The sequence below is a fragment of the Dendroctonus ponderosae genome, unplaced genomic scaffold, assembly GCF_020466585.1.
Source record: "Dendroctonus ponderosae isolate FM_Combo_2020 unplaced genomic scaffold, Dpon_F_20191213v2 Dpon_F_20191213_5, whole genome shotgun sequence".
Taxonomy (NCBI): Eukaryota; Metazoa; Arthropoda; class Insecta; order Coleoptera; family Curculionidae; genus Dendroctonus; species Dendroctonus ponderosae.
In genome coordinates, this window is record NW_026018715.1 from 4388016 (window position 1) to 4398949 (window position 10934).

A 10934-nucleotide genomic window follows, 5' to 3' on the forward strand; every position below is an offset into this window, starting at 1 on the left:
GAAGGTTGTGCTTTAAGACCGATAACATAGAAAAGCACTTAGTTGTAGCTATAAATGAGAAAATATTACATAGTAACAATGCCTAAGTTAACTGTTATTACTATTTTTTTAAATAATTATTACTAGTATTTCATTGTAGAATTTTATGTGTTATATAATAGAATGCGCTAATATAAATTGTTTATTATACGCAGTAAATATATTTCTTTAATTTACATTTATGTGTAGGCAGGCTGCCTATATCACAATATGCCTGCCTTTTTTTTTAAATCCTTGCCTATATAGGCGCCTTTTTCTTCAAATTGTCTTGCCTTTAAATCCGAGCTTTAGTGATCACAGTCTACAGATATACGCCGTTGCTTAAACAATATGCGAAGAGCTAACCAGCCTATTCCTGTAGGGAGGATATAACAATTTCTTAACGAAGAAGAGGATAGAGAACTACCCCACATTAGGAGCTACAGGAACGTACCGAACACAAAATTAACGAATATGAAATCGCCTTTACTGCTGGCATAGGATGAACTGATAATTTGTCAATTGTTCAGCAATTTACAGAAAAACGAACAGCAAGAGATGAGGAAACGCATATGACGTTAATCGATGTAGAAAAGGCATTCGATTCGGTGCCCAGCAAACAAATGTGGCTAGTTCAGGAAACATTACATATAAACGATCGGGTCATCAACATAATAAAAATATGTATGCAGATAACAAAGCATATATAAACCAAGGAGCAAATTTGTCTATGTCCGTTTGTCCAACCAAAGAACTGATGCAAGGATGCAGCCTATCTCCCCTACTTTTTGATACAGGTACACCTTGGGCCAGTCCTTAAAGATGCGTAGAACCTGTGGGATAAAAATACCCATTATCCGTTGATGACTTCGGTGTACTTACACTAAGTTTCGCAGATGACCGAGCAGAATTTGCCCAGGATTTCTATGATATCGAATTTATGCTTCAGAGGGTATACCAACAGTGTAACAACTGGGGGTTAAAAGTCGACACCTCCAAAATATATGGTAGCAAATTCCGGTGCTCAGTTTCCTAAGGAAAAAAAGAAATAAAAAATCATATTGAACAGGGTGATCAAGTTATTAGTTGCTTAAATTCAGGTTTTTGGGAGAGAAACATTTCAAGAGAGGTGAGCATATAGAACAAACATTGGAGGAGTCTGTTCTCTCTTACGTGTTACTCGTTAAGTGCTGAAGAGATGCACAAGTAACAGTTCTGGAAAGCATAGAAAAATAATGCTTGAGATGGTTTGGACACGTGATGAGGATTGATGAACAAATACTCGTATGGCCCCTAAAAATGCTTCAATGGAACCCACCAGCATGGAGTAAGAGAGGAATTCCCAAAAGATGAAAGAACAGATGAAATGAGGGCAGGAGAGAATAGAGCCCGATTGATATTCGGAACGGGAAGACGGCTAGGTACTAGCGGTGTAATACCCGATTTGAAAATTTCAGTATATTCCAATGTCGTGGGTTATTTACTGGCAATAGCCCTGAGGGCGATTGCTCCATCAATCAAATTCCCTGGTCCTAATCTGAATTTATTTATTATACACACTTCAAAATATTAAGATTTTTATCCTATCTATTACATAAAATGAAAATATTGTAATAACCCCGGATTAATACTTTACCCGTTATAACATAACATACTTTTTATGGCTTTTTTTAACTCAAGGTATTGTGCATCTGTTAGCGTTTTGCATGCAACTGATATCAATCTGTTTTTTTCTTCCTTTTTAGGAACATTGACCAAATAAAATAACAAGTCGATTTCCAAAAAATATACGTATCCTATGATGCCTCGCACTTATGCGCAATTTACACGCAATTTGGTGGAAAATAGGACTGAAAACTTTAATGGAATTCAAAAGTGATATTACCTAACTCAGACTCCTCAACCTGAATGAAACAGATTAAAAAGGAACAACTTAAAATGAAGTGTCTCAATTGCCATACAACAATATCGCATTGAGGTATTAAAATATTCAAAATTGACATTGAATGATGTGTTAAATTTTGATGATTATTTCGTAAAGTAGATACTTGAAAACAATATATCTACATATATGGCCGAGGACGAGATGTTGGGAATTAGTTAATTTTTTTAGTACGGCGATATGTACATTCTTCTACTACTAGCAGGAGCATTCGTCGTACCTTTAAGGGCGGAAGAAAGTAACAGTGATCAGCTTAAAGAACTTCTTGGATTAATTCAAAATGCTGGGCCAGAACAGAATATTCTGGAAAATATCAATCTACCTGAGAATGTTTTCCTAAATATTGTAAGTGAGCGTTTGACAGAAAAAAACTGATTTTTATTTTAGCCTTTGCTTTTGTAGTCGCAATATTTAGAAAAATATGGATACCCTTTAGAGACTCATCAAGTGGAAACTGAGGATGGATTTACGTTAATTTTGCATAGAATTCCTGCCAGCAAAAGTATATCCAAAAATAATCCTGCAGTGTTATTCGCGCCTCCATTAATGTCTTCATCCATCGATTGGGTCAACCATGGATCTAATTATTCATTAGGCCTACTGCTGTCTGATTTAGGTATGTATTTTAAGTTTTATTATTGCTGATTTCGGTTCAATGGTCGAAGTATTTGTATTGATTTTAAAACAACTTCAAATCTTGTTAGCAAGTTAAATGTGTTTTGTGAATTGGTAAAATTGAGTGCTTTATCAATGGCTTTAGAAAGCAACATAGTGATTGAACAGCAGAAAAATGTGGCTTCATATTGGGTACTTTTTGAAATTGTTCTGAAATTTGATTAGTACTGACTTTTGCGTTTTGCATTAGCAAACGCAAACATGAAAAAAAAAAATTTTTAACGTTTTTTTCTATTTTCCCTAAGATTGAAAACATTTTAATTTTACATGCAAAATATAGTCTGTACGTTGCAGTTGGATTTAATCTTGTAAATCTAAATTCTTATGCGGCATTTGATGATTAAAAAGGCAAAATACCAAACTATTTGCAACGTCTCCCGCGTCGCAAAGTCTCCCACGAAAGTACGCAATTATAGACCATAATAAAACTTGATAAGAACATCAGATTCTTTGAATGATATTAGAAGAAGAAAACCTAGAATAGAAACACGAAACAAATTTATATTTAATATTTTAGAAGGTAACGCATCATAAAATGGACGTACTTTAAATTAATAATGATAATTATTAATCCAATAATTTTTTTTATTAAATTTTATTTAAGAATGCATTTTATATAAAACATTTTTTTGCGACTTTACCTACCAATATTTTTAGAAACTTTAGAGAGCTTTTGCATTTAAGTTTCACTCGACATTTTTTAAGAAAATCTAACTATGCACTGTTTTTCGGAATAGAGGCGAAACAAAAAAATAGTTTAATTACTCGAAAAGTTTATTTGTACGATTAGTCAAAAACAAAATTAAAAGCGTTTAAAATAATAAAATTATTCCTTTAAAATGTTATAAGGTACTAATTTTTGTATCAAATTACTTTAAACACCATGTGACTTGCTGGATGAGCTGAGATGGAGCTAAGTCAACCTTCAGTACTTCGGTTCTTGGTGTATTTAAAACCTTTATCAAAGTGTTTTCTCTTTTCTTCTATTCTTTTAGAGATCCCTTTAAAAACAATTGTTTGCTATTATAACCTTATTGCATTATATTTGTTTTACTTAAAGTAATCAATACATTTATTTTCCATTAAAGCGTAAAAAATGTTTCTTTAGATTACGACATATGGTTACTCAATCCAAGAGGCACCCGATACTCAATGACCCACAATACGTTGAACAGTACCCAAAAAAAGTTCTGGAGCTACAGTTTCCATGAAAAGGGTTATTATGATACGGCTGTCAGTATCGATTATGTACTGAATTTAACTGGTCAGCAGAAAGTTACTGTAGTTGGATATTCGGAGGGTACATCTGCCTTACTAGCCCTGGCTGCCGCTAGACCCGAATACAATGAAAAAATCAATCTTATAGTCTTGCTAAGTCCTATTGGTTATATGGGTGGAGTTACTAGTCCTATTGCCCTTTTCCAAGTTAAATACATGACGGAAATTAAGGTATGTATTTTTGTAAGCAGATAATTATTTAAGAGTAAAAAATGGCTTTAGGGCAAGGCATCAGTGCTGTGTAGTAGACTAAGTTTATAACATTGTCATCAAAAATTGTCTGAATGCAGTTTGAATCTCAATATTATCTCCATGCATATGAATAACTTCTCATCATCTTAATTTTACTGTTTTGTAATTTTCCTTTTTATTTCGCTTTTAGTACTAACTAGGGGATGATTCTCTGCACTGCTTCTATTTGATTTCTCATTTTCCATACGTACCTTCCTTTTCCACCAATTTTTATAACTTTTTTATAAGATGTAGACGGTAGGGTAATTTAATTGCTATTCGGTAAAATATTGCTAGATAATTTTGTCCAACAAGACATGCAATAACCCAAATTATACTAAGAACAAAAACTAAAATTTAATAGACTAATAATAATAAAGAATAATAAACTAGGGGATTACAAGTTATGTCGATTTTAAATGCAATTTTTCTTAAATGCCAAACTTTTCAATAGAAAAATTGTCACCCGTCATTTGGCAACAAAAAACAGATACATTTTGTGTAACGAATTAGAACTTTATCTCCAAGTACATTATTGAACCGACTAGACGTTCAGACATATTTTTTGCACAAAGCACTTTAAATGCCTAATCTAAATTGCGTTAACGCAATAACCACTTGACATGAATTGTTGTTGTATAGTCAACCACTTATATATCGGGAAAAGATAATTTAATAAGGTGTTTTTAGGCTTTATTGGAAGCAGTTAATTTCCATGCTATACCTTATGCAAAATGGGTATCTGAATTGCTTGTGGCTATATGTAGTATTGATGGTTCGGGAGAAACGTGTGCGGCTGCTTTGGGTCCTCTAGTAGGATACGATACAGAAGAGGTGGATTTGGTAAGTTAATAGTGATATTCTTTTAATATGTAAACATGGTAACTTTTAATGATCGCAATTTGAATTTATAAAACTTTTATTAAAAATAATTTGCTTAGGAAATATATGATATAGAAATTGAATAGAATCGGTTATTTTTTGAACCAGCTAAATTAGTTTTAGTTACAATTGAACTATTTACATTAAATCGATGGCAAATAATCTGTGAGTCTACTAGAGCTAAAAATTCCTGCAAGGAAGAAAACTAATTTTCCGTAAAAAGACATTCATTTTTCTTATGACACACGTTATTACAACTGAAGCCAGTTACCAAATCTCTATATCATGATATGAAAACGAACTCTGTATCTCAAATGATTCTTGAGCAACGTCAAAAAAGGTGGCGTCATGTTTATGTCGATTTAGTAATTAAGAAAACACAGGCAAAGCTAGAACACTTGACTTTTTTTTAACGAAAAGCATAAAATTGCAACCCATATTTGCATATCTGAAACGGTTCTTTGAAGACTTTGTCTTCAAATCGTCATCAGTCTCAGATGAGCTTGATGTAAAAATACAAAGACGCCCAAAATATTCCCAAAATTAAAAAAAAAAATTCTTGTGAAGAAATCAATGCTTTAATCGCAACCAAATCCACACTATCACTAGGGTGATGCTTCTTGTATTGAACACTGGAACCCAAATTTCCATATCTGAAGCGGTTCTTTAGCGAAAATATTCACAAAGTTTAAAAATTAACTACCAAAGAACCAATAGCTCAATCGATACCAAATTCACCCTACTAGTCAGTTGATGAGTATGGGACTAGTTCTACATGTACATGGCAACGAGGGACAACGTAATGCTAATCTTACCGAAAGCTGCAAAGTTTCACATGGAAAAAAAGAAGAAAATGTGTTGAGTACAGTAGGAAATCTGTCCAAAGCCAAACTTATTTAAAATCAGCAAAGCAAAGAGAGAGAAATCTAAAGAATCTATAAAGCTTCAGTTGCTTGTCGGAAAAATAAACTCAGTTCGAGCTATAAGATTTATAGATTAGAGATCATTCTTACCAGATTTTTGCGAGCTGGCGCCCCATCCTCCATTTTGTACCCAGTAATCCACGAGTTCACTATACTTCACATCTAAGAATGCGATTATCGACCGATTTCGGACACTTTTTCGAGAAAAACGACACCGAACAACATAATAAGCATGATTATTTATTCAATAATTTAATTGTTCGCCCTTTCAATGATTCATGCTTTACTTGGCAGTTCGATTTTAGTTTGTTTATGGATGGCACTTTTGTAGAAAGTTGCAGTTCGCACATTCGGCCACTTAACGAAAGTCAACAACAATTAAACGAAAGACTCTGTAAGCTCTGTATCTTTCACTAAATTAATTTTAAATTTAGTGGCATTTTTAATGGTCTGAATTTCATTCGGCTGCAGTGACTAATTTACAACGCTAAAGTCAAAATAAATAACTGAATTAATTTTGTTTTTCTAAAAATAATGACTAAACAATGGCAAAAAGTGAAACTGTTGCTTCATTTTCGAGTGATGATAGAAACCAACGAAATATCAACTAATTAAAAATGCCCTTTAACAGTTCTGATTTCAAGAATTATTTCGCCACAAGCGCAATTCGAGGTGCGAACGGTGCGATGCAAAATATTATCGCATTTATGACGTAAATCAGAAGCAAAAAAGTACTTAGGTTGTTTGAATAATAACCGATGCAATTGGTAAATTATCAATGTAAAAAGTCAAACGCGTTTTTCCTCAATATTAATCTTGGATTTTATTTGGCATAAATTGTTGATACATTTTTTTATCATATAGCCATTTAAAAAAAAAATAGATCTTTGTATTTTCCGAATTAAATTTCGGTAATTTGTTTTTGAAGCGTTTCTAAAATATAGTTTACAAATAAATCTAGTTATAATTTTTACTATCTAGTGCAATCAGCGTTAAACATTTCCGTATTTATTGGAAATTTCCCTATATACAAAATGATTCAAGAGCAAATATATACGTTAATTATTATTCAGATAAACTAAAATATTATAGAATAAAGAACAGGAGAGCAGGTATGCAAATAAATTAATTTTAAAAGAATTAGTGTCAAATTTATTTATTTGAGTTAAAAAAATATTAAAAGTGACCATTTATTCGATGACCTGTCTTAACACGTTTTTTCTATTTCCAAAATAGTGAAATTATTTTAGTACTATCCGAAATAACATTCAATTTTCTCTATTATTATGTATTTCCTCAAAAAAGGTTTAAATAAAGTTGTTTCTCGTTACTGCGAATTTCTATATTTAACTTAATACTATTATTTAAAATAGAATTAATTCGAATTTAAAAATTATCCAAATACGAAATACACTAAAATAAAATGTACCAAGCAAATGTAATTAAATCACTTTTTGCCATAAATTATTGTTTTGTAAGTGGTCACCAACAGACATTTATTGAAAATTTATTCGTATAAACAATAAAATTTTCTAATACATTTTCATTGCTTGATGTTTCAGGACTACTTGCTTATTTTCATTTCTGACAAGCCTAGTGGATTAGCACTTCAAGAATTATACCATTATGGGCAGGAAATTCTTTCAGGTGAATGGAAATAGATCTATTTTCTGTGGAAAAATATAATTGGCTTATATCTTATAAATGTGAATAATAATTTAATTATGCTATTTAAAATTTTTATTTTAGTTCATTGATACTTATAATTTAGTATTTCGTTAATAGAATTTTGTATAACGGATTTATATTCTGCAGATTCATTTCAACAGTACGATTATGGGGTAGTGGAAAATCTGCTCCATTATGGAACACCTGAACCTCCCACATATAACGTTTCGCAAATTACTGCTCCAGTGGCTGCATACTATGCGAAAAATGATTTCCTCGCTTCTATAGAAGTAAGTAATTTAAAGATTATAATGATAGTAAAATTACTTCTTTGCGCTTGTTAGTTTTCATTATAATTATTCCTTACTTTAGCCGTTTTAACCCTGTTATCTTGTTTTTTTCATGGGATCCATTTAATGACTACATCTGTCTCGAGTAAAAGGAATTATAATAAATCAATTTATCATGAACCATTAATGAAAAAAGTGAAGTTAATCGAAATTCAAGTGTAATGAGTTTTCGTAACTTCATTTGTCATTTGCGTTCCTGATTTTTGAATTGCAGATTATGATTTTTTATGGGGTTTTTAAATTTGAAGTTGTCAGTATTTTAAATTATTCTTTCCGAAATTTTCAGTTTTTAGGAATTTTTAGCTAATCTGCAACTATTCACAATTCAGTGTTACGACAACGTACAAACTAGATTAATGTTAATTATTGAAATTAATTTTCAGTGCTTAATATGGCAACTTTATATTTGGTTTATGAACAAAAATTGTTTATTATTTGTTTTTGTAGTTCTTTTTATTTCATTTTCAAAACAATGCAGCTTTTGAAGTTGAGGTAGAGTTTACACCACAATCTACGAGCCGACAATTTGTATTTAAGTTCGATTTATGTACGTTTTTATATACAATTTTGAGCTCAAAATATAATAGCATTACTATTGGCATTAACTGCGGTTCGATTAATTGCCGTGTTATAACTCACGACAATACGAACTAATAGTCAGTTAAATATACTAAATAGTATTTAATACAATATCCCAGTCCATATTTTATAAAAATATAGTTGTTCGATAAGAAAATGCAAGGATAGAAATTAATAAAAACATTTTCTAAAGTATTTTACGTATTTAATAAAAAAAAACTTATCTATTAACTGTTTAATAATGTACATTTTTTCCTTATAGAAAGCTTTATAGAAGCTTTATAGAAAGTCAGACATTATTATGTTATTAAACTTGGCAAACAGACATCTATGAATCGATCGAATATCTAGGAGATTAAGTGTATCTGATATGAACCCATTTTTCATGTTTAAACCAAATCACTTTGAGCTATTCACACTTTTTTTGTAGAAAACATATTTTACTTCTCAACTTATGAGGTGTTGCTTAATTGGCTTGAACGTAAATCACTATTTATTGGTTGAAATAATATTTCTGTTATAATTTGCGGATTGATTTATGAAGTATTTTAAACTACTTTTTATTGTTTCAGGATGTTGAGAAATTATTAGGAGAACTTCCGAATATAGCGGATGAGTATTTGGTGGAAAGTGAGAAATTCAGCCATCTCGATTTCTTCCTGGGAAAACATACTAGAAACGTGTTGTATGAAAGAGTGTTATCTGTAATTCAGAAATATAATCCTGTTTAATAAAAATATTTTACTATTATAATATATTTGTTATGAATTATTTGGTTTTCTGATTTTCAATGAGACATTTTTCTTGGTCTTAGCCTATTCGGAGAAATCGATAGGGTTCCAAATAAATTGGCAATAACATTATGATTTAAAAAGAGGCAATAAAGTATTGTGCAACCCGCCCTTAACTTTTCAAACTTTGAGAACATGCGGAAATTCTCAGGGGTTATGGCTTTGCTTCTACAAAGGACATTATTTTAAGAATATAATGGAAGTAATAAAAATAAGCCGATTTAAATGCGTCTCACTCAAGAAGATTCTATGAATTTCAAAGTACAATAAATTATAGGTCACATTTGTTATGGTCAATTATTTCATGTTCATGTGTTATACGCACTACAAATAGCATTTAGAAACAAACCATCCATCATTTCAAGCTTAAGAGCGTTTTTGCAAAACCTTCAACACTTATGTTGGAAGGTGTAGATGAATAATGATAAGTATGATAAAAACAGCTTGATAATAAATATAAATAGTCCTCAATATCATATTGAGAAGTTCAGTTTGATAAGGCTTATCCAACGCTCAAGCTATGTACTGGGTTTTAGTTTTGTTAGGAGCATTGATTGCTCCACTGAACTCTTATAAAACTGAAGATTTTAATGCTCAAGAATTTATTGCATCTCTAAAGAGCACCACAAGCGAAATTTTAGATCTGTTAGATGTTCCTGAAGATGCGTTTCTTAATATTGTAAGTTATTTATTTAATTTTTAAACTATATTTCAATTTTCAATTTCAATTTGATTCAACAGTCAATTGTACAGCCACTCCATAAATCAATCATATATTCAGTTCTTAGGCTAAGTAAATTATATGTTGCACCCAGGACACACAACCTGTATGTGCAAAGAATATGAAAAAAAACAGAGGCAAAAAGAAATAATACTATGTTTATATAAAGGAAGCAAAATTATTTATGATAAAAAGTTGAGAAATTTGAGCAAATTAAGATGTGACCTATAATTGTTGTATATAATTGGCTTACATTTTTTGGCGAACATGTTATAGTTTGATTTAGTTTTTATGCTATCTACTTTATATTGGTTTATAATGTTCGTTCTAGTCGCAATATTTGGAAAAACACGGCTATCCATTTGAATCTCATCATGTTCTAACTGATGATGGATATATAGTTACTCTGCACAGAATTCCTGCAATAACTAATGGGTTTGGAGAGAATATTGATAGAGTAAATCCTGCTGTACTGTTTGTACCTCCAATGTTGTGTTCATCTATTGATTGGGTCAGCCGTGGTGCTAATGAGTCGCTAGGTTTACTTTTGTCTGATTTAGGTAAGTATTAAAGCCACTTGATTATTTTTCTAAGCATATTATGCAAAATATTTGAAACACATGTTGTCTACAACACCAATGCCTATTTTCGTAGTGCCTTTCAAAAGCCTTTAAATGCATCATTCTCATAGTTCTGGGAAGAGAGCTTTCCAAAGCTTTCGAATAGCACGTCAAGGCAGTTGCGTTCAAATTTGATTTTATTGAGAAAAATCACGGAAACTAGTAACTAAAAGTCACAAAAAATATTTCCAATATATTAGTACCGTATTCTATATTTTGAGACAACATCAAACAATTCTAATAATGCTGGGATTGG

At 31.2% G+C, this 10934-nt stretch overlaps 2 protein-coding genes across 3 annotated transcripts in view; both read left to right on the plus strand.

The window, feature by feature from the left end:
* Positions 1-1993, plus strand: part of LOC109546653 (protein spaetzle) — a 6054-nt gene extending 4061 nt beyond the window's left edge. For both annotated transcript variants that reach the window (XM_048666534.1, XM_019917697.2), the window contains one exon: positions 1764-1993. The gene's annotated coding sequence lies outside the window, so the exon portion shown is untranslated. The remainder of the gene's footprint in view (positions 1-1763) is intronic.
* A 9-nt stretch (positions 1994-2002) lies between these two features.
* The window catches only part of LOC109546641, a 25808-nt gene continuing 16876 nt past the window's right edge, over positions 2003-10934 (plus strand). The window contains exons 1-9 of the mRNA XM_019917673.2: positions 2003-2305; positions 2363-2576; positions 3744-4084; positions 4835-4987; positions 7512-7596; positions 7765-7907; positions 9119-9275; positions 9838-10016; positions 10390-10618. Of these exons, the coding sequence (XP_019773232.2) occupies positions 2141-2305; positions 2363-2576; positions 3744-4084; positions 4835-4987; positions 7512-7596; positions 7765-7907; positions 9119-9275; positions 9838-10016; positions 10390-10618 (1666 nt within the window). The 5' untranslated portion in view covers positions 2003-2140. The remainder of the gene's footprint in view (positions 2306-2362; positions 2577-3743; positions 4085-4834; positions 4988-7511; positions 7597-7764; positions 7908-9118; positions 9276-9837; positions 10017-10389; positions 10619-10934) is intronic.